This window comes from Scyliorhinus canicula, chromosome 3 (assembly GCF_902713615.1).
Source record: "Scyliorhinus canicula chromosome 3, sScyCan1.1, whole genome shotgun sequence".
Lineage (NCBI taxonomy): Eukaryota > Metazoa > Chordata > Chondrichthyes > Carcharhiniformes > Scyliorhinidae > Scyliorhinus > Scyliorhinus canicula.
In genome coordinates, this window is record NC_052148.1 from 240813711 (window position 1) to 240841464 (window position 27754).

A 27754-nucleotide genomic window follows, 5' to 3' on the forward strand; every position below is an offset into this window, starting at 1 on the left:
TCAGATTTAAAAAGATTACTGCTGGAAATTTTAGTTTTACATCACATGCAGATATCAACCTTTAAACAATATCAAATACATGGAACGTCCTGGTAACGTCTGCCATTCCACCTGGCACCCTGCAACTCCATGATGTATATAATTACGAATAAGAGACTTCTGAAAGTAGGTTCCACCACAGGAATCTCCAAGTTAAAGGGACACACAACTCAGATGTAGCGAAGCCACTCTTTTGCTCTCACAATTGGTGAGATTACAGCCTTGTGATTACACCCAGGTAGCCCTATTTCCTCTTCAACTGCAGTAAATTAAAAAGGCAGAATGACAATGCAACACCAATACTGCTTTAAAATTTTATAGGTAATGTTCATGAAACTGCATGTAGCAGCAATAACAATGACAAATTAAAAAATGTTTTAGAAGGAATAAATTCAAGTGATGTTACGTGTTGTGTGCTCCAAAGGAAAAATAGAAAAACTCTCAAATCAAATTTATATACATTTCAAATGATTCCTTCCAAAATGAAGTACCATTTCAATTACTACTTTATGGATATCACCATAAGTTTCCATATTTATGCAATCAAACACTCGACAACCTGAAACAATTTGATGGTGTATTTATAAATGAACCCATCCTGAATTTCAGTCACATAATGATATTAATAGGTGTCTATCTACAAGTAAAAACTCAATTGAAACTCTCAGATCCACTGCATAAACTCACATCTTCCAATTAATTCCAAGTGGTACATCATGGGTTTCATACATTTTTTACTGTCTATTTATTGAAGTTCAGTTTAAGCACTGTTTTGGGATCTTGTAATAGCTGTTTTATCCTTTCATGAAATTGTTCTCTGTAGAGGTTGAATTCCATGATGCTGGATGGTTCCTCCTTGAACCAGAATTGGTCAAACTCATACATTAAGTAACCTAAAACAAAATGAAAACTGTTATTCATGAAGTCTGGCTGCATCATATAATGCTTCTCTTCCGCCCTGTACATTTACAAGGACCAAAAAGAATCATGCATATCTCAAATGCATGTCTAACTAACTGTGGTAATCGGCCTAGGAATCTGTAGAATTATCTGGTGCTATGTTTAAAATGTGTTACTTTCATTCAGCATTTGAATGAAGGAAGAATGTAATTTTGAACCAGCCACCAGATTACAACAATAACTTGCATTTATACAGTGTCTATGATGTAGCAAAATATCCGATAGCAGTACAAACTGAACTGTATTGGATTGGTTTTGTTTATTGTCACGTGTACGGAGGTACAGTGAAAAGTATTGTTCTGCATACAGCTCAGACAGATCATTCCATGCATGAGAAAAATACATAGGGCAAACATAAATACACAATGTACACATAGACACAGGCATCAGGTGAAGCAGACAGGAATGTAGTACTACTCTGTAGAGAAAAGTGTGTAGAGATAAGATCAGTCCAGTTCAGTCCATATGAGGGTCGTTTAGGAGTCTGGTAACAGCGGGGAAGAAGCTGTTTTTGAATCTTTTAGTGAGTGTTCTTAGACTTTTGTATCTCCTGCCCGATGGAAGAAGTTGGAAGAGGGACTAAGCCGGGTAGGAGGAATCTTTGATTATGCTGCTAGCTTTCAAGGCAGTAGGAGGTGTAGCCAGAGTTAATGAATGGGAGGCAGGTTCGCGTCATGGACTGGGCTGTGTTCACGACTCTGTAGTTTCTTATGGTCTTGGACAGAGCAGTTGCCATACCAAGCTGTGATGCAGCCAGATAAGATGTTTTCGATGGAGCACCTGTAAAAGTTGGCAAGTCAATTTGGACATGCCGAATTTCCTTAGTTTCCTGAGGACGTCGAGACACTGTTGTGCTTTCTTTGTCGTAGCATCGACCTGGGTGGGTGGACCAGGACAGATTTCTGGTGATGTACACACCTAAGAATTTGAAGCTGTCAACTATCTCCACCTCTGCCCAATTGATGCAGACAGGGGTGTGTATGATGCTTTTCTTCCTGAAGTCAATGATCAGACATCGAGGGAGAGATTGTTGTTACAGCACTTCCTCCTGTATTCGGACTCATCGTTGTTACTCCCTTCTGTAGGACTCATCATTGTTCGAAACCCGACCAACTATGATTTTTTAAAATATAAATTTAGAGTACCCAATTAATTTTATCCAATTAAGGGGCAATTTAGCGTGGCCAATCCACGTAGCTTGCACGGCTTTGGGTTGTGGGGGCGAAACCCACACAAACACGGGGAGACGGACAAACTCCACACGGACAGTGACCCAGAGCCGGGATCGAACCTGGGACCTCGGCACCGTGAGGCATCAGGGCTAACCCACTGCGCCACCGAGCTGCCCCCAACCAACTATGATTGTGTCGTCAGCAACTTGTAGTTGGAGCCAAAGTTTGCCACACCGTCGAATTATATTGGAAAGTGTCATAAGCAAACAGTGTTTAAACCACTGCAGGGTTGGAATGCATACAAATCAACCCATATGTACTATGTTTAAGTAAAATATCTGATCCAATAGGATCTCCAAAACAGTTGGAGCAATAGGAATGTATATTACTAAACAATTGTGTTATGTTTTTACTATATTAAAATAATCTAAACAAAACTGCCGATGAACTTCAGTTAACAATGTGCTAATGACTACAAATAATGTTTATGCAAATGCTGCACATATTACATAATAAACAATAAAAACAATCCATTAAATTAAGAGCAATGCTCAGATAGCTAAACAGCAGTGGGCGAAACTTTACTTTCTGGCAATACTAAAATTATTGACTAATCTGCTAGGTTGCTTCTGCTGTAATTGTTTTCCGAATAGATACTCACTTCAGCTGTAGCAAAGGATTGAAGAATAGCAGGTGGACTGAAATGAAGTATTTCATTTATCTGCCAATCCAAAGTTTTTCGCACAGAACGTATTTTAAAATTTCATCAAGACTTTTTTTTAACATTCGTTCTTGGCGCATGAGTGTCACTGGCAAGACCGGCATTTATTGGCCATTCCGTTCTTCTCTTGAGAAGGTGATGGTGGATGACCTTCTTGAACCTCTGCAGTCTATATGGTATAGGTACTCACAATGCTTTACTTTCCCTGTAGCATCTTAACACAGTTGAGCGACATGGCATTTCAGAGGGTAGATCTAAGGCAGACAGGGCAAGGATGGGAGATTTTCTCCCTAAAGGTCTTTCGTTACATGGATGGGTTTTTAATGACAATTTTGTAATTTCTTGATCATTCTTAACGAGACTTGCATTATATTTCAGGCTTATGAATTAATTAAACTGCTCTGAAGAGGTTTGAACTCACGGTTCCGAAGCATTCGGGCCTTTGGATTACAAATCCAATAATGTTACCATATGTTACTATTGCTCCAAGTTATTGCCATATTATAGATTCCAAAAATGATGGAACTTCCATTTTTATGAACAAACTGTCTAAGTTAGTTAACTTGAAGTTGTTATGATGTCAAAATGCATGTTCAGAATGAGACAATACATTTTCTTATTCATTGCTGGAAAGGTATCTTCAGTTACATCTGGTAATATAGCCAATTAAAATTGCTGCATTTCACAAAGAAAATCAAAAGAATGAGCATAATCTAAAGACATAACTCTTTTTGAAAAATGCATGTTGGTTAATTTAAGCCTCAAGTTCACGGTTATTCCCAGGATTTCTGACTGCAATTTCCTATGCAGCAATTTACCAATCTCAATGATATAATTTTATGAAAGTGATACAGATCAGGGTTAGAGCAAATTAACCTTTCTACTAATAGAGAAGTATCAAAGTCTATCAGATGTGCTAATAATAATAATCTTTATTAGTGCCACAAGTAGGCTTACATTAACACCGCGTAAAGCCCCCAGTCGCCACACTCCAGCGCCTGTTCGGGTCCATGGAGGGAGAATTTAGAATGTCCAATTCACCTAACAGCACATCTTTGGATTCTGGGAGGAAACTGGAGCACCCGGAAGAAACCTATGCAGACACAGGGAGAAGGTGCAGACTCCGCACAGACAGCGACCCAAGCTGGGAATCGAACCTGGGACCCTGGAGCTGTGAAGCAACAGTGATAACCGCTGTGCTACCATGCTACCCCAATTACAAGGAATTTGGAAACAATAGTCAGTTATTCATTTGCTACTATGGTGCGTAGTGAGGTATCAAATGCACAATGCATTTGGCAAATGAATTGTGCTTCCATGAAAAGAATATGCTAGTCATTTACATTACTTTAAGGATAGGGAGCTGTTGCAAAAGTTAGTCATGATACATTACTATAAGAATAGACAGATGCTGCAATTGTCAGATACATTACTTTAAAAAAAAATACATTTAGAGTACCCAATTAGTTTTTTTTTTCCAATTAAGGGGCAATTTAGCGTGGCCAATTCACCTACCCTGCACATCTTTGGGTTGTGGGGGTGAGACCAACGCAGACATGGGGAGAATGTGCAAACTCCACACGGAGTGACCAGGGGCTGGGATTGAACCCGGGTCCTTGGTGCCAGTGAGGCAGCAGTGCTAACCACTGCGCAACCGTGTCGCCCTATGAACTATTTAAAAAAAATTTCTTCTTAGGCAGTCCCTTGGAGTTGAGGATGACATGCTTTACACTAAAAATGAGTTCTCAGGTAATTGATAAGTCCAATGCAGACCAACAGCCTCGGTCACAGGTGGGGCAGACAGTGGTTTGTGCAGTGGGTGAATGGAATGCCCAGGTTGCCACATGTTCCTTTCGCTTAGTTTCAGCTTGCTCAGCGATGAAACTCGAGATGTTCAGCTCCTTCCTGGATGCTTTTCTTCAGGCGGTCTTGGGCAAAGGAATCCTCGATGTTGGTGGAGATGTTGCTCTTTTTCAAAGAGGCTTTGAGGGTGTCCTTGAAGCATTTCCTGTGCCCTCCTGAGCTTCCTTGCCATGCTGAAGTTCAGGATACAGCGCTTGCTTTGGGAGTCTCATGTCAGGCGTTATTTTGTTTATATAGCTGACTTAAATTTACAACAGGGAATAATTTAATTTGAAATAGTTCACACCAAATTGGAGATGTAAACATTGATACCTATGCAAACAATCATTGTAACTTTTCAGCAAACAAAATGTATTCTGCATTAAGGAGAAGCGTTAGCGGTGGAAAGAAACATTTTAAAACACTTACAGTAAAATTGATGAAAATGATGCAACTGTGGAACTCCAGGAGCCAGGTTGTAGAAATAGGACTTTAGTAAGCCACTCTTCATCAGACTGTAGGCCATTTCAGTGAGGTTTATTCCAACTATAGCATAGGAATATCTGGAATCAGGAACATAACGAAGCTTTAGCTGTCAAACTGTTACATATCAAGACTGTGTTCTAAAACTGACAAAATAAAAATATTTTACATTTTTGAAACAATTAGTTTCTTGCAGGTGCAACAACACAAATCACTTTCTGAACAAAGTAAAAATTGAACAGGGCTATCATCCATCTAACGGTTAAGAGGTTTTTGATTTCTGTTGAAAGATCCTCAACTCTGTTTCTCTCTCTCCACAGGTGCTGCCAGAGCTGCTGAGCATTTTGTTATATTTTATATGATAAAGAAGATTTTTAATCTTGGTTTTACAAGCATATTTCTTCCGCGTTGGAGACTTTGGGCACGATTGTTTTGCAGACCAACTGCTCTTGCCAGTGGGAAAACCGGAGTGTTTCCCACTGGTGCTGACAGTGCCTCCCAGTTGGATTCAACCATTTTTGTGTTAAAGATCTGCATATAAGGGCAGCACGATGGAGCAGTGGATTAGCACTGCGGCCTCACTGCGCCGAGGTCCCAGGTTCGATCCCGGCTCTGGGTCACTGTCCGTGTGGAGTTTGCACATTCCCCCTGTGTTTGCGTGGGTTTCGCCCCCACAACCCAAAAGATATGCAGGGTAGGTGGATTGGCCACGCAAAAATTGCCCCTTAATTGGAAAAAAATGAATTGGGTACTCTAAATTTATACTAAAAAAAAAAATCTGCATATTGGGAAGCACGCTAACCAGCCTGCCTTCACTGATCCCAGTGTTTACAGACAGGCTTCCCTCTCCCCACAACGGAAATGGTGAGCCCCTCCCCAGCCCCCCCTCCGCTGACAAAGGGAGAACCCCCAACCCCTCAACAGGCAGGCACGAGGGTGACCCAACCTATCTTAGCCAGCCTCCCTCCCCCCCCCCACCCTTTGCAGTGCAAACAGTCCACTGTACCCTGGGACTGACATCCTGGCCTGCCATGTTGGACCCCGAGAGGGTCAAGGAGGCAAGTCCAGTGCCCATGTGCCCACTGTTGCTGCCAGGCTGCAGAAGGAGGGTCTCCCAAGGATCTTGGGGGTTTGGTGGGCTTGGGCTACAAAAGAGGAACTGAAAGCACTTAGCTGCATTGAAATTGCCTCCAGCTGTCAATCAGAACAATGATGTTTATAAACATTGCAATTAGGAACAATGGGGGATACCTCAGATGTATTAAACTGTGAAGGGAAAGATAAATAAACAAAGCTCCTGTCTGCTGTGTAAAAACCATTAAGCTGTCAATCAAAGGCTAGTCAAAGATACTGGATTGTGAAATTGAATGAAAACAAAAGTTTCCAACAGTTTTGAGATTTCGAAGAAGGCTCAGATGCTTGAAACAGCAGTTTAAAAAGCATGGGGCTGAGTGAGCAGCTGTGGAAAAAGGGAAAGTATTGCTTGTATGAACAACGAACTGTTCCTCTGCCCTGCAGCTGTCAGGCAGAGCTGTTCAAGAGGCCAGGCTGCACCTGCTGCACATACAGGCTACAGAAAGGAATTCCCCCTAGTGATCAGTCAGAGCACTTCACAGGGGTCTTCTCACATCTGAGAAGAAAGCGGAATCCCTTCTGCAGAATGGAAGCCTGCTGTGATTTGGAAGCCTTCCAGGTGTCTAGCGGCGTGTAGATTAAATTGACCAGGCCACTTCAATGTTTTCACAATACCAAGACAAGAATGAAGATTTTGATCAGGGAAATCATGATTCCAAGAATGATCTTCAGGTTTCCCACCGCTAGAAGCGGCAGAACTGCCTTGGCACCTCTATCCCAGGGGAGAGTCCAGAGGTCAACCTCTTGCCCCCAGCCCGAGCCCACCCAGCCCCCAGGACATTAGGGGATCCTCCAGGCTGCAGATGGGCACATGGGCACTGGACTTAGCGCCTTGATTCCCCTTGAGGTCCAACATGCCAGGTCCTCGTCAGTAAGAGATCCAGCATCGCAGGAGGGCTATGAATCAGGCATCAAGCCGGTTAATGGCATGTAAAAAGGGGGTTTAGTATAATAATCGGGTTTGGGCAGGAAGCCCGTTTTGGTCTGTGGACAGAACTCGAGACCTAACCTGGCGTGAATTCCAATTTTGGGCCGACAGAGTATTCTCGGGCCAATCGCAAATTCCGACTTTAGTGGGCAGAGCCAGAGAAACTCAACCTTTATATCAAGTTTCCACTGTCGCCCTGAGTGGCTCTGTTTACATACATTGGCTGATAAAATAATCTATCCCTCCCCGCTAATTTCTAGTGAAAATAGTTGAATTATACTGCTTATTTGGTCTATTTAATTAAAACAATTAAATCACAATAACTAGAAATTCCAAATGCCAGACACAAAATGAATGATAAATTTATGGTAAGGATCCACACCCAATTTGATGCCCATCCAATCAGGAGGCTAGAAGTTGTAATTGGAAGGTTTAATTCTTTTAAAATGTAGCGTCCGTCGGGCCTTTCACTTAAAAATAAACTGAAAAGAATGATTTCATAAACTCAGAACTGCTTTTGAAAGCGAGATTATTAAAAATTTTGCTCACAGCTGAGGAATATTTTGTAGGAAATCAGTTTTCATTTTAGCTTACATTTAAAATGAGCTTCCTCACTACTTTGAAAGTGAGGTTTTAAACAGGTCTTAAAGTGCAATCATGGCCAAAATGGCAACATATTTTTGTTAGCCTTCTCTTTGTAAAATGAATGAGGTGGTGTAAAAATAAATCAACATACTTTTGCTTACCCGATTTTGGGGTGATTTGAATGCGAAAGAGTCTGGCGAGCCGCTGCTGTGTAGTGATCCCCAAAGAATCTAAAGATTTGAACGACAACAAATTAAACATTACACATGCCATTCAGAATCTCAGTTTAGCTTTTCTTCTTCCTTCTATGAAGCAAAACACCTTGGGCAGGATTGTCCGACCAGGTCGGAGGATCACCAGGGGCAGCGTGAATCCCGCCGGTTGCCGAATTCTCCAGCGGCAGGTTTTTGGCAGGGGCGGGAACGTGCCGGTCGGCAGCCGCTGCCAGCGGCCACCCCCCGGCGATTCTACACCCCACGATGGGCCAAGCTGCCACCCGTTTTCGGCCAGTCCCGTCGGCGTAAATTATGCAAGGTCCTTACCGGCAGGACCTGGCTCTGTGGGTGGCCTACAGAGTCCTGGGGGGGGGGGGGGGGGGGGGGGGGGGATCTGGCCACCGGGAAGGCCCCAACGGTGGCCTGGCCCGTGATCGGGGCCCACTGATCTGCGGGCAGGCCTGTGCCGTGGGGGCACTCTTTCCCTCCGCGTCTGCCGCTGTGAAGCTCCATGATGGCCGGCGCGGAGAAGAAACCCATTGCGCATGTGCCAACTTGCGCCGGCCAGCGGAGGCCCTTCAGCGCCGGTTGGCATGACGCCAACCCCGCTGACGCCAGCCTAGCCCCGCACCTCGCGGGCGGCCCGATGCCGGAGTGGTTCAACGCCACTCCTCGACGCCGGTACGGCCCGCCCCACTGGATACCAGTGAATCCCGGCCCTTGTGCCTCCAAAGAGTAAACACAAGGAAAAATCAACTGTATCTAATTTTTGAATTTAGAACAAATCAGGTGAAACCTTGCTTTCCCAGGTTTTCCCAAAGGACATCAATGTTCCAGGACTTTTAAATAATAGTGCAGATAAACAAGATTGCTAAATAATTCCAACAATGAGAATGCCACCCCTTGGCCTCTAACTTGCCAAAGGATACTTCCATCAGCTCAGCTTCGCTTAGAGATAATCTTTATTAGTGTCACTAGTGTGCTTGCATTAACACCGTAATGAAGTTATTGTGAAAATCTCCTAGTCGCCACACTCCGGCGCCTCTTCGGGTGCAGAGGGAGAATTCAGAACGTTCAATTCACCACCTCGCCACACAAAATAAATCGCAACCAATCACGTTTCTTGCCGTTAAGTAAAATTGATTGAAATATCAATAAATATACATTAAATTAACATATCAATTCACTGCCTGAATCTTACAGAGTGAGATATTTAGTAACATTTATGCTCTGATTCTGCAAGGTTGGCTGTTTGCGGTGGAGGCCTCGCGCCTCCCAAAACCCCTGGATTAAAATAGTGGCCTGGGAGAGTGTGTAGCACCATTGGGAAAGCCTGCACTCTGCCTCATTTTAACCTCACCTGCATTCATAGTTCTTGTTATGTACAGAGGTTTAACAATGGGGGTCATAACGATGGTTTAACTATTCAAGGAAAAATTAAGGATTTTAAACAGAAGAGATTCCAGGACTTAAAAATAACTACAGCAGGTGACTGTTGGGAGTGGACAGACTGGTATCAGCCTTCATGTTCACCAGGTCCCAAGATCTCCATAGCAGGGCAATGTTTTCAATTCGTGTCAGGACATAATTACAGATCAGCATATTGAGGTGGAAGGGGCTACTTAAACAATGTGCTTAAAATATTTGGGGCTACTAATATACTCACAAAGATACGAGGACTTACATGAGATTGTGTAATCCCAGCATTCCCATGCCTCTGAAGTCAGTTTTAGGATCATCACCTTGAAACCCAATGTCGCCCCATTGTTTGGTGATTCTTGACTCCAGGTGTACATGAGGCATCAGCAAATCCCACAGCTAAAAGTCACAGAAGGAAAAGAAAATGAATGGTAAATGTGAAAATATACCAAACAAGGAAACAACAACTGAAAACATTCTTAGCTGAAATTGTAATTACTGAAGAGAAAACGGAGGAGGTTCTAGAGCATAGCTTCTGTTTCAAAGCTTATTACAGATGGGTGATAACACCCAAAGAGAAATTCATTTGCTCAATCACACCAGGCCACAAGCAAGCTCTGTTCAACCCGTTAACATTTAATTATTTTGCTTAAGAAGTTCTTTATGCTCACAAGAGATTGCAAAGAAACAAATGATACTCACCTTTAAGCACACACTCGTAAAATTAACGAGGCATGCTTGTCTTACAACTCATTCCAAATGGGTACTTAACATCAGTGCACTGCCAGCCAAAAAAAAAACCCAGAAAATGATTCCATCCTTTACTTTACATCCAGTGGAATAATTTTTGGAGCAATGAGCAATATAGCCGTTGCACATAAAATGTCCTCTCAGCAAGTTCTTTCATTTCAGCAAATTAGGAGAGAAGTGGGTCGCTCATAACGACAGATTCCATAACTTCAGGATTTCACTTGCATTAAGTTGTGCTCAGATTCAGAGGGGTGATGACGACTAGTACTCAAAACCCCTGCAAATTTTGGGTCGTTATAAAAACAATGCAATTGATTTTGTCCTTTACCTTCTCAAAAGAAATCCCCAAATATTGCAGACTTGCGAGGCAAGGTTGTCGGAGTAAATAGTGGGACTGAAGACAAACGCACCTTAATTAGCATATTTTCATGTTGCTGGTTTGAAGAGTCAAATGGCTGCTTCCGCAGGTTTTCTACATCGGCAAATAGTTTTTTAAAGCCAGAGATTTGAAGCAAGCAAGTCTGTAAATTTAACTTGAACCTGAGGAAAAGAATACATCCATAAAGGAATTTGTCAGACTCTTTTAAATGATAGTTTACATAAGACCTTGTGTCTCAGTGCTCCAAATAATTTTACAACTGGAGTTGAAGGGAAAAAAATCAGATACATTAGTCTTTTTCTAGCAACTTGGAATTGGTGGGGTTTTCGATGGCAAACGGTCTATGTTCACCGTTATTACCCTCCTGTGCCTGATTGCAAATTCAGGGTTTAGCTCAAGATTAACAATGGAACAATGTCTGAAGTGTCAATCACTGCGCCGCCACAGCGGTACACCCTCCCCCACCTCACTCCCCCTTCCACAACCACCCAAATGAAGTTGTAATCAGCGAATTCTAATGATCTGGCAAAAAATTGCCCTTTTCTGCTCCGATTGCTTTTTTAGAAACTCCATGTAAGGTCAATGAGTTTTTAAAACAGCAATTTAAAAAAATATATATTATTTCGCAGGATCTGGGTGTCGCTAGCTAGGCCAGCATTTATTGTACATCCCAAATTGCCCTCAAGCTGGTGATGAACCGCCTTCCTGAACCACTGCAATCGTGTGGCGTAGGTACACCCACAATGCTAGTAGGGAGAGAGTTCCAGGATTTTAACTAAGGACAGCCTTCTTGAAGCACTGCAGTCATGTGGTGTAGGTACACCCACAGTGCTTGTAGGGAGAAAGTCAGGATTGTGTGCAACTTGATGGGGAACTTGCAGGTTGGTGATGGGTGTTCCCTTTCATCTCCCGCCTTTGTCCTTCCAGGTGGAGGAGGCCAGGGCTTTGGAAGGCGCTGTCGAATGAGCCTTGGTAGGTTGCTGCAGTGGATTGGATTTTGTTTATTGTCACGTGTACTGAGGTATAGTGAAAAGTATTTTTCTGCGAGCAGCTCAAACAGATCATTTAGTACATGGCAAGAAAAAAAAACCTTACAGATCAACACATAGCGAACAATGTAAATACATAGACACCGGCATCGGGTGAAGCGTACAGGAATGTAGTATTAATCACGACAGTCCATATGAGGGTCGTTTAGGAGTCTGGTAACAGCGGGGAAGAAGCTGTTTTTGAATCAGTGCGCCTTGCAGATGCTACACGCACTGCTGTCACTGTGCGATGGTGCTGGAAGGAGCGAATGTTGAAGGTGGTGGATGGGGTGCCAATTAAGCAAATTGCTTTATCCTGGATGGTGTCACGTTTCGCATGTTGTTGGAACTGTACTCATTCAGGCAGTTGGAGAGTTGCCCATCACACTCCTCACTTGTACCTCATCATGGACAGTCACTCTCACCTCACCTCTGGAGTTCAGCTCTTTTCTCCATGTTTGGACCAAGGCTATGATTGGTCAGCAGCTGAATTACCCTGGCTGAACCCAAACCGAGCATCAGTAAACACGTTATTTCTGAGTAAGTGCAGTTTGATAGTATTGTTGACAGCACCTTCTATCACTTTGTTGATGATCATGAGTAGACTGATGGAGTGATAAATGTCTGGGATGGATTTGTTCTGCATTTTATGTACAGGCCATACCTGGGCAATTTTCCACATTGTGGGGTAGATGTCAGTGTCGTCACTATTGGAACAGTTTAGCAGCTAGTTCTGGAACACAAGTCTTCAGTACCAGAATGTTGTCAGGCCCATAGCCATTGAATATCCAGTGCCTTCAGCCATTTCTTGATATCACGTGGAGCGAGTCGAATTGGCTGAAGACTGGCATCTGTGATGCTGGGACCTTAGGAGGAGGCAGAGATGGAGCATCCACCCAGCACTTCTGGCTGAAGATAGTTGCAAATTCTTCAGCCTTCTCTTCTGCACCTATGTGCCAGGCTCCCCATCATTGAAGATTGGGATATTTGTGAAGCCTCTTCCTCCAGTGAGTTGTTTCATTGTTCACCGCCATTCATGGCTGAGTCTGGTAGAACTGCAGAGTTTAGAACTGATCCATTGGTTCTGAAATTGCTTAATTCTCTCTGTGGCAAGTTGCTTTCGCTGTTTGGCCTGTGGTCCTGTGTTGTAACTTCACCAAGTTTACACCTCAATTTTAGCTCTGCTTGGGCCTGCCTCTGGAAATCCTTCCTGCCGGGGTACGAGGTAGGTACCCGATTTGATGACAATATTAAGAGTGGGGCTATGTTGGACCATGAATTTACAGATTATTATTGTATACAGTGCTGCTGTTGATGGCCCACAGCACCAGATAGATGCCCAGTTTTGAGTTGCTAGATCTATTTGAAATATATCCCATTTAGCATGATTGTAGTGCGCCACATGATGGAGGATATCCACAAAGTAAAGACGGGACTTTGTCACCACAAGGACTGTGCAGTGGTCACTCCTATTACAACTGTCATGGTCAGATGTGTCTGCAACAGGTAGATTGGGGATTTTTCCTTTTGTTGGCTCCCTCACCACCTGCCAAAGATATAGTCTAGCAGCTACGTCGTTCAAAATGCGACTAATAACTACTGCTGATCAACTAATCTGGCAGGGTAGGTGGATTGGCCACACTAAATTGCCTCTTAATTGAAAAAAAAATGAATTGGGTACTCTAAATTTATTAAAAAAACAAAAAAAACTAATCTGGTCCTGAAAGAAGGGCAGAATGTTGTTAAAAGTCTCGATTATGATTAATCACCATTTTAAAATGAAATTATTTAAACAATTGCAAATATCTAAGGGTTTTCATATTTCAACACAAGACCATAAGACATAGGAGCAGAAATTAGGCCGTTGTCCCATCGAGTCTGCTCCGCCATTCAATCTTGGCTGATAGGTTTCTCGTCCCCATTCAGTTGCCTTCTCTCCATAACCCCTGTTCCCCTTGTTAATCAAATTCTTTTCTATCTCGGTCTTAAAGACACTCAGTGATTTGGCCTCCACAGCCTTCGATGGCAGAGTTCCACAGATTCATCATGCTCTGGCTGAAGAAATTCCTCCTCATCTCAGATTTAAAGGTTCGTCCCTTCAGTCTCAGGCTGTGCCCTCGGGTTCTAGTTTTTCCGACTAGTGGAAACATCTTCTCCACGTCCACCCTATTTAGGCCTCTCAGTATCCTGTAAGTTTCAGTAAGATCCCCCATTATCCTTCTAAACTCCAACAAGTAGACTCAGAGTCTTCAACCGCTCCTCATTTAACAAGCTCTTGATTCCAGGGATCATTCTATTTACACTTTATGTAAGTACCAATCTTCATTTATCTCAGTGTAAAATTTTTAAAAAGTGATTTGACTTTAGTGCTTTTAATTTGTTGGGTAGCTGTCTATAATAATTCTTTAATGCGATTGGTTGCATGGACGGTTTGATGGCATCACTACAGCTTGACTCCGGGAATCCCCATTAAACATTCTAATCATTTGCATATTGAGAGTGCATGTTGAGAGAGATGAAGGGTGCGATTCTCCGCTCCCACGCCGGGTGGGAGAATCGCGGGAGGGCCGCTCTGGCACCCCCCGCGATTCTCTCCCCCCCCTCCAAAATGGCGTGTTGCGTTTTGCGACACGCCGCTCGGAGAATCGCGCGCAGCCGTTTTTCACGGCGGCCCGCGATTCTCCGACCCGGATGGGCCGAGCGGCCGGCCATTCCCGACCGGTTTACGCCAGCGGCAACCACACCTGGTCGCTGCCGGCGTGAACACGGCGCCAGCAGCTGTTTTGTGGCTTGTGGGGGTGGAGAGGGGAGTGAGCACCACGACCGTGCTCGGGAGGGGACTGGCCCGCGTTCGGTGCCCGTCGATCGTCGGGCCGGCGTCTCAACGGGATGCACTCTTTCCCCTCAGCCGCCCCGCAAGATCAAGCCGCCACGTCTGGCGGGGCAGCGGAGGGGAAGACGGCAAACACGCATGCGCGTGTTTGAGCCGTCAGCCGCACATGTGCGGGTTGGAGCCGGCCAACCTGCGCATGCGCGGCTGACGTCATTAGGCGCGCCGACCGCGTCATTCTCGGCGCGCCGGGCCTTGACGCCAGCGACAAGGCCCCGCGCCCGAGATTCACGGCACGGCCCTCCTAGCCCCCCGTGGGGGGAGAGAATAGGGGGCAAGGAGCGGCCTCCGATGCCATCGTGCACCTCTCCGGGTTTCACGACGGCGTCGAGCCTTGCGGAGAATTCCGCCCGAAGTTCTCACCACAGAGATCATTAGACTTTTCTGCACAAATTTCTTCAAGGTCAGCAGTAAATGTCCATTCTTGGGCCCAGTATCAAGTCATTCTAGTGGATGTGGTCATTACCTCAAGGACAGTATATGCTTCCTGAGGTGTAAAGCCCAGAACTGAACTCGGTGCTGCAGATACGGCCCAACCAGAGCTATACGTAACTGTAACTTATCCTCTTCTCTGTTCAGCCCACTCAAGAAAGTCAACATGATATTTGCCTTGTTAATTATATTTTGAGACTGTACACCAGCTTATCGTGATTTCTGAATGTGAACCCCTACAAGTCTTATCCCTCCACAGTTCCTAGTTTCTTACTGTTGGTTAATACTGATCTATATTTCTTCGGTCCAAACTGGATGACATCACATTTCCCAGTTCTACAGATTTGACCAATCACTTAATCTATTTTTTAATAATAATCTTTATTGTCACAAGTATGCTTACATCAACACTGCAATGAAGTTACTGTGAAAAGCCCCTAGTCACCACACTCCGGTACCTGGCCGGGTACACAGAGGGAGAATTCAGAATGTCCAAATTACTTAACAGCATGTCTTTCGCGATTTGGGAGGAAACCGGAGGAAACCCACGCAGACACAGGGAGAATGTGCAGACTCCTCACACACAGTGACCCAGGCTGGGAATCGAACCTGGGACAATGGCGCTGCAAAGCCAAAGTGCTCACCACTAAACCATTGCAACTTTCTGCTCCCATCTACAGTACTGTGCCCCTAACTCAGCAAGCTTGTATAATTACAGCTCACGTCATTCTAAGTTTAGTATAAATATAGTGAAAGCAGAAGCCCCAGTGCGGATCCCTGGAAGGCACTATTAGCAACATTGTCAATTTAAGTGCATACCCATTATCCTTATCCTTGGTCTCCCACCTCATAAGTAATTTTCTACTCATGTCAAGAAGTTATCTTCTATTTCATTCACTCTCAATTTTGTTAACAATCAATGCTACAGAACCTTTCCAAGTGACTTCCGGAAATCCATACAAATGACACCAACGATGTTTCCATATCTACCATATTACCTCGTCAAAAAAATTCAACTGGATTCATTTGGCGTGACTTCACCTTACAAATCCATGTTGAATCTCTTCAATCAGTTCACACTTGTCCAAGTAATAGATCACTCTTTCCCTAATTACAGTCCCACAACAATGTTTGATTAATAAGTCTGTAGTTTTCTGGTGACTCACCCTCTTATTGTATCTCTATGTGGAGAACATTCTTGTACCTCCTGCAAAAGCTAGAGTTAGGTCAATAACTCAGCACTTTTAATGAATATCCCAACACACCAAATACCTGCATACATTTTCGGCACATCAAATGCTATAAACGAAGGTGATCCACAAAAGCTGGGTTCACCTGACAATGGACAAATTTATCAGGCTGTGTAGTAACTGCCATATTTCATTATGTTCATCTGTATTGTTTAAAATTAAGAGTCTGAATTAAAAGTGCGGCTGAACATACAGGAACTCGTTAATTACAGTAATAACTGGTTACCGCACTAATGTCAACCTCCTTCATGGTTAAATGAAGGCACTCCAGCAGAACAGCGAGTTTAAAACATCTAAAGTTGAAATGGTGGTGAAACTCTTCAGAAAGCCACTTGAGTCAGGTAAGCAGACATATTTTAAGCATGTTAGGCCCATTGTTATTCATGGCTTAGGTATGCCAGGGCTCATTAGAATAAGGTGTACTTCATAATGGGTTTCATAAGAAAGGACTGGAGTGTCAAAGTTTACTTCGGTAGCACAAGTGGATAGCACTGTGGCTTCACAGCGCCAGGGTCCCAGGTTCGATTCCCTGCTGGGTCACTGTCTGTGCGGAGTCTGCATGTTCTCCTGGTGTCTGCATGGGTTTCTTCCGGGTGCTCCAGTTTCCTCCCACAGTCCAAAGACGTGCAGGTTAGGTGGATTGGCCATGACAAATTGCCCTTAGTGATCAAAAAAGTTAGATGGGGTTATTGGGTTATGGAGATAGAGTGGAAGTGAGGGCTTCAGTGGGTCGGGGCAGACTCAATGGGCCGAATGGGCTCCTTCTACACTGTATGTTCTATGTTCATTCTAATTCAGGTTTCAAGTTGAAGTAACAGCTTTTCACGTGTGTGTTAATGGTAGGAGTGCTACAATTAGCCTTGATGCCTCGAGAGAGAAGAGTGGTCATATTTCTCATTGCTATCCAGTGACATTTGCAGTATTAGGATGCAATGCTCCCATGGTCAAATAAAAAACTGGCAGCCACCATCTAGGTTCATACAATGAAACTTTCAGTAAGATGCAGAGGGTGAAGACAGCATGGTGAGACAGTGGTTAGCACTGCTTCCTACGGCGCTGAGGACCCGGGTTTGAATCCCGGCCCTGGGTCACTGTCCATGTGGAGTTTGCACATTCTGAGTGTCTGCGTGGGTTTCAACCCCATAACCCAAACATGTGCAGGGTAGGTGGATTGGCCACACTAAATTGCCCCTTAATTGTAAAAGAATTATTGGGTACTCCCTATTAAATTTTAAAAAAAGATGCAGAGGGTGATCATCATCCATCGGGCTGCACCTCAATGAATCCATTTCTTTTAGTGGTGTAGCCACCTGGGGTGGCCACGTCCCGATTCCAAAATGAATACTCGCAAAGAGTGCAGGGAAAAATGGACAGCACTAGAAAAACAAGCAGGTGCAAGGTTTCCTGTGGATTAGAACCTGCAGAACCCAGACAGAACTGAAACTACAAGCCATTAGCATAGTAATGAGCTATCTCCGGGGACAAAAAGAAACATTGAAACAATCGGTACCAGGACAGACTTCCCAGCGCCATTGGAAGCTAAAACAAAGGCAGGCCAACGGTTACATAGAGCCCGCCCAACGATCAGGGAACGACCCCGTTATTGGAGAGAATCGATACAAACGATTGGGACATGGTCCAATTAATTGGGACCAAGTCCAAGATCCGCCCAGAAGGGCGCGAAACCAGAGGGCTATAAAACAGAGTCCCCAAGGTCAGTTCGCCCTCTTAGAAGCTCTTGAGAACTCTTAGCTTCTCCATCTTCACCTTGGCATTTGGCTCTCAGCGTCGAGAGGCCCGCCAAGCACCAGCCAAGTAAGTCTAAGGTCAACGCACGCTACGAGATAGGCGTTCCTAGCTACTATTCTATACCAGTTCGAAGCCAGCAGTATCAGAACCAGACAACGGCCATTGTTCCTCTGACTGAGTGGGCCACTCGAAGCTAAGTATAGGCTTTTAGTAGTAGTTGTAGTTTAGCGAGTAGAGTTTATGCATGAGTAATAATTGACTGTGTGTGTAAATAAATGTGCATTGATTTCAAACTCACTAACTGGTGTATCGAGTCATTGATCAGTATTTGGCTTTGAACCCTGTGGTGGTATCAGAAAGATACCTGGCGACTCTTGAGCAAAGGTAATTAAAACAGAGCAAATTAAGGGAAAGCATAACGAGCAACAGTGGGAAAGTGGTTGAAAAAGGAAAGCGATAAAGCTTTGGGAGTAAATGCAACATTTGCCCAGTCGCTAAGTTCCATGCCTCATTTTCTGTTTTTTGTTAAGTTGGTCAATATTGGGGTGGTGCAGTGGTTAGCACTGCTTCTTTAAAATATAAATTTAGAGTACCCAATTAATTTTTTCCAATTAAGGGGCAATTTAGCTTGGCCAATCCACCTACCCTGCGCATCTTTTGGGTTGTGGGGGCGGAACCCATGCAGACATGGGGAGAATGTGCAAACTCCACACGGACAGTGACCCAGAGCCGGGATCGAACCTGGGACGTCGGCGCCGTGAGGCAGCAGGGCTAACCCACTGCGCCACCGTGCTGCCCCGTGGTTAGCATTGCTGCCTCACGGCACTGAGGACCAGAGTTTGATCCCGGCTCTGGGTCACTGTCTGTGTGGAGTTTGCACATTCTCCCCGTGTCTCCATGGGTCTCACTCCAACAACCCAAAAATGTGCAGGGTAGGTGGATTGCCCACACTAAATTCCCCCTTAACTGGAAATTTATTAGTCAATCTTTAGCGAGGGCACTACTATGCAGAAATTCAGAAAAACAAACAGATAAGACTCCCACTTCTGACTCCCAGCCAGTGGTTACTGTTGGAAACTATGCATATGCATACTGGGCAAGATCTATTAGCCCCGTTTGATGTGGGTGCACATCCCGTTACGGTTGCTAAGTCATGCGAGGGTCAAAATGGGATTTGCAACCCAGAGATCTTGGTGTGAGATCATTCCTGCCCCTTGCTGGTGACATGGTCAAGCTCCATGATTTTACATAAATTTTATGATTAGAAGGCTTTACGCCATAGTGCCCACCCTTGATGTATCCTACCCTCGGCGGTGTGACATCACACTGGCATGAAACACCACTGGTTTCCAAAAGCAAAAAACAGCTGTGATAACCACATTGGGGGAGGGTGGGGGTGGTGGGGGGTGTGAGGTGAGAGAGAGAGAGACAGACAGACAGAGAGGTGCCTTGAGGCTCCAGGGGTTCAGGGACAAGACTGGGCATTGCCCTCTGGCAGTGTGTCAGGGGGGGCACATGAAAGGGGCAGTGCCAAGGGGGTTCTGGCAGAGGTGGTAACCCGCCTCCATTATTGGGCATGTGGATTTGCCCTTATATGTGGTGTGGAGGGGTTGCAAGAGCCCCGATGACTGCAGGGCGGAATGCCCTGATGTTGGCATTGTGGTGGGTGGGGTGCCCCAATACCTGGGGGGGGGGGGGGTTACATGTAACTTTAAGATTGGGGCGCCCTAAAATGGCATCATCATGTTTAGCCCCCCCACCCCGTTTACAAGAAGAATGATCATTTGATTCAGACACCGAAGGAAATTTTAAAATTAGAATAATAATCTTTATGGTCACAAGCAGGCTTACATTAACACTGCAATGAAATTACTGTGGAAAAACCCCATGTCGCCACATTCCGGCGCCTGTTCGAGTACAGAGGGAGAATTCAGAATGTCCAATTCACCGAACAGCACATCTTTCGGGACTTGTGGGAGGAAACCGGAGCACCGGAGGAAACCGGAGCAGACACCGGGAGAACGTGCAGACTCCGCACAGACAGTGACCCAAGGCAGGAATCAAACCTGGGACACCGGCGCTGTGAGGCAACAGTGCTAATCTCAGTTCCTCCCATGCATCAGCACGATTAGCAGACATTTAAAAAACAAAAAAACTCACAGGAGACAATTAAGAGGTTAAATGGGCAGTCAATGTATTTTGAGTACAAGATTTGAAACAAATTCAACAATCAACTTACTTTGGATCTTTCTGAATGGAAATCTCTTTTATCTTCATTATGTCATGAACTTTGTTCGCCACATTTGCTTCATCGACAGTCACTGATGTCTTTAACACCTAAACAACAAACAATTATTTAGTCAGCACAAAGTTATTATAAGCATCGTGAATGCCTTTGGGGGAAGTAGCATTAAAAAAAAAACGTTAAAATGTTATTGTGAGCAGCTGAGACGTGCTACTGTACCAGTTTTCTTACTCAATTATCTATTTCTCCCAAAAATTGGGAAAGGCAAGACCCAACCGAAGGGCAGAAGTGCCAGTAAGTGCAAAGCTGTAATGGAAAGTTTACTCAAATGTTTTGCTCCCAGTTTCATCTTACCGTATTCATTGTTTAAAGCTAACTTTGATTACCCATGGTATTGAAGCCTGCGTCTCGTCACTAAACTTTACTGAGGGATTATGATTACATATACTGCAGATGAAAGATTATCCCCCCACATCCTCCTCCAAAAAGGTCATGCACTTTATAATGTATTGAAGTAATTAACTTCACTATTCAAATCAGCAGGTAAAGATACTGTCCTTTCTCTTCTCCCCTCCCTCTCCCATGTCACTGTACTGCCATGATTGGAATTTCTGTGCTGAGAGTAGCATCTATCTGTGTTTTCATGGGCTTAAACCTTTATTTCATCTTTGTTAATAAGTTCTATGTTTCTTCCTTCTGCCTACTAGTGGATCAGTCTCCCCAGGGTCCCAAAGTTAAGTGCCTGAATCACATTTAGTCTTCACACTGACCATATGTTACCAGCAGTGTATTAGCCACCACATATTCCAGTGTGAAGACAGACTTTATAAAGTTTAGCTTTTGAAACAAAACCAAAGGACTCGGGGAAGGGAAGAGGAGAACTGAAAGATAGGAAAATACTTAGATAATACATCAGATAACGATAAAGGAAAATTAATGTTCTTGTCATCCAGGAGCAGGACTTTGACAGTGAGGCCCAGTCCTATTTGAAGTATGTTAATTATACATTAGTAACTAGAAACAATATTGACCCGTTTATCAAGCAGATAAAGACACACACACAAAAAAAATTTAATCCCACTTACTTCATTTCTGGAGGATTCCAAAGAATATTCTATTTAAAAAAAAAATGTTAAATTTAGTATTTTGCTTTAATATTTTGATGTAATTCAGTAGATTTTTAAAAACTATTTCGGGAAATATGTTTCGGTAGATTTAAAAAAACTATTTTGGGAAATATGCCAAAGAAGCATGTCAAGACAGATACCAAAATTTGCAGAGGTTGACAATTATTCTAACTGTTGCAAGAAATGAAAATACCTTTTGTTTGATGTTTATGGCCTTCCTTTCAGAATTACAAGCTACAAATATAGTCCCGTGCGTTATTTGAAAAGGGATCAGCTAATGATCTGGATAACTGTGGTCCAGTCTTATTAACACCAAATAAAATTCATCAATAAATGGTTGCGGAGCAATAAGCGAGATACAAGTTAAAGACTAGCTGTGGTCAAAACAACTCAAAGGGACGCACAAGGTGAAAATCAGTGAAAACAATCTTTTCACTATAAACAACGCTGGTCATACCCAACCTAGTGTATATTGTGCAGTTCTGCCATCCACAGTCCAAATAAGTACAGCAATAGTTCACTCAGATGAAAAGAGGGCTAGAGAATGGACTGGGATTCGGCACATAATAAGGGAGAAAATGGAGAAGAAATATTCGTTGAGTTTCCAAATAAGGTTTGGGAATGTAAAGGATCAGTCAGACTACTTGTTTTTCTGTCTTGCGCCAACACAAAAGAATGAGCATCAATTAAAAGGTAGATTCACACAGGACACGATACTTTGAGGGGACTATCAATTTCCAGATTAGCTTATCGAACAAGGTTATAGTTGTCATGTGAGGATACCTTTAAGAAATAGGTGTTTGGGCAGCACGGTGGCCTAGTGGTTAGCACAGCTGCCTCACGGCGCTGAGGTCCCAGGTTCGAGCTCTGGGTCACTGTCCGTGTGGAGTTTTCACATTCTCCCCGTGTCTGCGTGGGTTTCGCCCCCACAACCCAAAAAATGTGCAGAGTAGGTGGATTGGCCATGCTAAATTGCCCCTTAATTGGAAAAATAATTGGGTACTCTAAATTTATTATTTTTTTTAAAAATAGGTGTTTATTAAATAGCTGTAGTGGATGTACCTTTAGGAATTGGTGTATCAAATAGCTGCAGTGATGTCAGAGTGTGGGTGGAGCTGGGCTGTCTGTCTGCTTTTACTTTTGTTTTTGAGCTGGCAGGTACAGTGTGTGTTTAGTTTCGTTTTCAGAGTTGGAGCTGCATTCAGCCAAACAAGGTGTAATTTTGATCTCTCTCTGTATGAAAAGTATATCTTCAGATCACTTGCTAATTTAAAAGTGAAAACTGCTCTCAGTAGAGAATTTCAACCTTCTAGCTTTTTTAAAGAGGGTATTTGTCTTATGGATGTTGCTGGGAAAGATTAAGGGTTACTTATAGAGTACTGTATTCTTTGGGGAAGTATTTGAGTTGCTAAGATGTTTACTGTGTGTTTATAAAATGTTAACTGGGTTCATATAATAAACATAGTGTTGTTTTAAAAGTACTTTAGATCTCTGTTGCATCACACCTGTAGAGTGGGCCTGTGTGCTCCCCATAACCAAAATCTATTAAATAGCTTAGCAGGTAAAATGATATTGGAGAAATATATAAATTTACTTAAATATAAGGCAACATGGGTCTAAATGGACCTACAGCTTTTCCAGGTTTCAAGTTCTTTCTCAAAGTTACTCTATATTTAGTCGACAAAAGGTTGTTAAATTGTGCACAAAAACAAACATTGATTGGACTTCATGGAAAATAACATTACAATTATTCACACAGCTTCTATGTGGGAGTGGCAGTATTAGAGAATGAAGCTTTTAGCATCAATAACTTGAGCCAAAGTATTGCTTCATAAATGCGTTGCACCTGGCATTGTCTTAACCCGATTCACATATCAAGTTTAAAATGTCTGAAATATGATTCAACGCAGTTTTTTGTCACAGATAGCCACACGCAATCTACTGCCACTCCACAGGCTGAAGAACAGGAAAATTATCTATTTTCACGTACTGCACAACTGGCCAAAAGCGGTTTTAAATGTCACTCAAAAGAATACCAACTGTTAGCAAGTCTTTGGGTGTGAATAGTAAACCTGGAACATACATATACCACATTATAAGAGAGCAGGCAAACAGTATGAGCACATGCTTTTGCCCCACTCATAAGTAAAGGATTAGCTTGGCCCGCCACTCACCTATTTTCATAGTGCGCTCTGCTCCTTGAGCAGTATTGGCACAAATACGTTGTAGTTCACACCGTCCGGTCACCTTTCTTAAAATCCATTTCATCCAAGACCTCAGAAGAGAGCTGTACAGGTAATGCCAAATTAAACTAATCATACCCTGGTGAGAAAAATAAAGATGATTTCACCAAATATGATTCACAGCAGAATGGTTAACCTGTTTAGAACCTTCAATGTAAAAACTTTCCAGACCTACCTGAAAACCCAGTTCTGCATATTACAAAAAGCTGCCTCCCAGTTATAGTATCTTAATCAAAAAACGATATCACCGAGCACAAATAGTGGGAATGGATGTGAACTCCAGACCCAGGTGCAAAAGGATGCTTGGAATATCAACCAATTGTTTCTACTAATCAATGCCACATTTAAAATTTCCATTGCTGCAAAAACATTTTTTTTATGAAAACAAGGAATGAAGTAAGTAAAACTACCAGTAATTCACTACCACCCAGCTAATAGAAATTTCTTAATTTGAACATTTACCTTCTGATTTAAAATAACACCCATATGTTTAAAGCGGTCAACCTGAATGGCAACCAGCACCCTCAAGACTACTGCAGCTATTAAAATCTTGGGTGGTAATAGCAGTAAGGATGAATGATGATACAGAAAATTGGGCGACACGCAATTGTTTTAATAAACAGTGTGTAATGCTGTTCTGTTACAACTTGTTCAATCACTAGAATTAGCTTCACTTCCCCTCAGGCGGTGAAAAAGTAAATCGGAACAGAATTTCACCCCGATCATTCTTCTGTGATCACTACTATAAAGTATGTGTTTGTCACGCAAAGTCATCTCTGATCATTGTCTTGCATCCCTCAACACTCAAAACACCCTCTCACCTCTATTGCGTCTGCCTCTGGTGAGAATTCACCACTGCCTCCAAGTCAACTACAACTGTACTTTTAAGTTCCTAACTATCCAGCCTTCATTCACCAACTACTGAACTGTTCAATCACACACTTTCTCTCCTCTCTCGGTCAAGAGAGAAAGGGGGGGGGGGGGGGGGGTCAGGGATTAGGGTTCAGCTCAAGTCGATGGGTGGGGAAACCCGGGCAGGAGACGGGAGGGGGGAGGGAGGGGGTGTATGTGGGGAGTCTTGGAGGACTCGGTCTGGGATACTTTAAATAGTTATGGTGAAGTTAGAAGTGTTTTTATTTCTCAGAACTCTTTCAGAGTAACACAGGCAGAACCATCTGAGGTTAGCGATTTATTTTTTAAAATAAATTTTTTTTCCAATTAAGGGGCAATTTAGCATGGACAATCCGCCTAACTGAACGTCTTTGGGTTGAGGGTTGAGGGAGAACGTGCAAACTCCACACAGGCAGTGACCCGGGTCCGGGATCGAATCCGGGTCCTCAGCGGCGTAGGCAGCAGTGCGCCATAGTGCTGCCTGAAGTTAGCAATTTAATCCGCTTTGTTGGATGGTTCCCAGCGGGCAGCGCAATTGTCCAGGGGAAGTTAGCCCTTCTGGGCAATTGCCACATAAATTTACATGGGAACTTCCCAGATGGATTTCCAGTGCAAATTTGGGGTACCCCTCCAAATCCAACACTGGGAACCAGGAGGTTATGGGACATTGTTTTTGACTCCCACCAGAAACTCTATTCCCTAGCTACTGATTGCAATCCTCTAACCGGCTCCTGTCTTGGGCTGAACAAAACTGTTTATAACAATAGAATCCTGTGTGACCCTGGACTGAAATACAAGTCCCATATAGGCACAAAGACCACCTACATCCACCTTGATAACATTACCCATCTTCTGCTGTAAGCTTCATCCATATTTATGCTAACTCTGGGCTAGACAATTTCAATGTTCCCATTGTTAACCTCTTCTAAGACACTTCTTGAAACCCACCTCTTTTCACAATGCCTTTAATCAACTTTTATGGTTGCATGACCATTTTTGTTTTATTCTCCTTTTGTCGATCACCTTGGGATGTTTTGCTACATTAAAGGTGCTGTCTAAATGCAAGTTGTTAAAGATGTTGGACGAGGATAGGATCCAGTTTGCCGGTTTTTCCCTTCACAATCAAACAGACTGCAAAAACACACTGTTCATGAAGACACAGTGGGACAGCACTTGGCAACCAATACCTGCAAACGATCCAAGGTAAAGTTGTGCAATGCTCTGTTCAGTCTGAAACTGAAGTACAGTGTGCAGTTCTAACTGCCTGAGGAGGTGATGATGCTGAAATAAAAAAGAAAGGTTGCTAGGAAGCTATCAGGAAAAGTTAGATAAACAGGCTCTTCATCCTTAAAAACAGATGCCGCAGACATCCAGTATAAATAAACCTCGAACAATGCCTTCAGGTATGTCAGAGCAGCTACCGAAGGTACATGTACGAATGGTACATTTCAGACATGTCACGGCGTAGAGAACTGTTAAAGCTTAAGCAGCTTCTGTCATTTAAGCCAGAAGTCCTGATTTATTTAAGGAACACTAGATGCTGTAACAGGTCACCTATGGCCCTGCTTCATCCAAAATCTACACCAGGCTTCAGTTAGCACCTCCACAAAATGGGAACAAATATTAGAGGAAAGAAAACATTGCAATAGGTACCTGTATGCAATATATTTAGCACAGGACTAAATAGCTGGCTTTGAAAGCAGGCTAAGAGCACGGTTCAATTCCCGTACCAGCCTCCCCAAACAGGCGCCGGAATGTGGCGACTAGGGGCTTTTCGCAGTAACTTCATTTGAAGCCTACTTGTGACAATAAGCGATTTTCATTTCATTTTTTTCATTTTATATCCAAATTGAGAACAAGCAATAACCTGGTAACAAGACGTGATATTTAATTTGCCACTTTGTCATAAAATCCCCAAGGCCTCGTATTTTGCATAAATTTACACAGAAATTCCAATTTTAATAAAGGTCAGTAGGGTTGACCAGACCATGTTTTATATAAGACATGTCGTGCTATATTAACATGGAATGAAAGGACTAAGCTGGGGCTGTACTGATCCTTCAGCCCTTTAAGGAACTTTAAGCTTCTTATGACAAGTTACTATTTAATCATTTTAGGCAGTATGAATTTACAATGCATATCACCATAAGGAGGAAAGCTGAGTGAAGCAAAAGTAACTAAACATTGAAGAACCATGTGATGATGCAGCAACATGTGGCTGACTCAGCTCCATACACAATTGCAAAATCAGCAAAACAGACAAGGTTTTGTCCCCACATGGTATGTATGCATCCTTCAAATCAAATTAAATCTCTCCGGGTTAAAAAGAAACGCTCCCAAATTCTGCACTACATTCCTTGGACTCATCAGAGAGATGTTTGCCTCTTGATTGATCAGTCACAATTAGCTTCTGGACCAGCTTGTCCATCCTTTTACAGTGCATGCCAGCAGACCAAACAAATTAGATTTACTTTTTCTCACAACCTGATTGAATAAATGAAACTCAGGGGATAGATTAATGGTCAACAAATACATTAAGAAATTGACTTTTGGAGGGAAAACGTTTTGCAAAATCAAAATAATGCAAAACTACGAGTGAGTGCCAAAAACAGCCCACCCCGTTTGTGCACACCTGCAGGAATAAAGGCCATTTGACAGGAGAGCAGAGTGGTTTTGAGGAAACACGGTGCAAACAGAGCGGGGATTAAGCGCGCAGATATAACAGCAACAAGTGGCCGGCCCGGAGATGTAATCTCTCCCCCAGCCAGCCCACAGCAGCACGCCGAATGGCTTCAGACCCCCTACCGCTGGGGAGCTAGCTCTTTACTCACAGACTGACCGCTCCACACAAACTTCCCCTCCGCCGCGAACCGCGATGATTCACCGTCACCAGGCCAACAGCCCACCGGAAAGCCGTCACTGTGCTCCGCGCAGTGGAAGGGGCTGGACGACCTGGCGGGCGGACAGGGAGGGGCTGGAAGACCGGGGGAGGGGCTGCAGGACCGGACCGACAATCAGGAGCCGAAGGGCTGGGCTGGAGGGCCAGAGGAGGGAGGAACGGTGGTGATGTTGGAGGTTCAGGGGCGGGGCTGGAGGACCGGTGGCGATGTTGGAGGGTCAGGGGCGGGACTGGAGGACCGGTGGCGGTGTTGGAGGACCGGTGGCGATGTTGGAGGGTCAGGGGCGGGACTGGAGGACCGGTGGCGGTGTTGGAGGACCGGTGGCGGTGTTGGCGGGTCAGGGGCGGGGCTGGAAGACCGGTGGTGATGTTG

General features: G+C 43.8%; 1 protein-coding gene across 4 annotated transcripts; it reads right to left on the reverse strand.

Annotated features, from left to right (window-relative positions):
- Window positions 1–339: 339 nt before the first annotated feature.
- elmod2 (ELMO/CED-12 domain containing 2) lies at window positions 340–27591 on the reverse strand. 4 transcript variants are annotated; one of them, XM_038792457.1, is made up of 10 exons: window positions 27314–27588; window positions 25670–25763; window positions 23523–23670; window positions 21307–21335; window positions 20216–20313; window positions 10659–10788; window positions 9764–9897; window positions 8026–8094; window positions 5164–5297; window positions 340–932 (listed from the first exon to the last, which is right to left on the reverse strand). In XM_038792457.1, exons 3-10 carry the CDS (start codon window positions 23665–23667, stop codon window positions 781–783), a joined length of 891 nt encoding a protein of 296 aa, XP_038648385.1. In that variant the 5' UTR covers window positions 23668–23670; window positions 25670–25763; window positions 27314–27588; the 3' UTR covers window positions 340–780. The 4 variants fall into 4 exon arrangements, with proteins under 4 accessions (XP_038648385.1, XP_038648386.1, XP_038648388.1 ...); XM_038792458.1 differs by lacking the exon at window positions 27314–27588 and adding an exon at window positions 27115–27133; XM_038792460.1 differs by lacking the exon at window positions 25670–25763 and having other exon boundaries at window positions 27314–27591.
- Window positions 27592–27754: the final 163 nt, after the last annotated feature.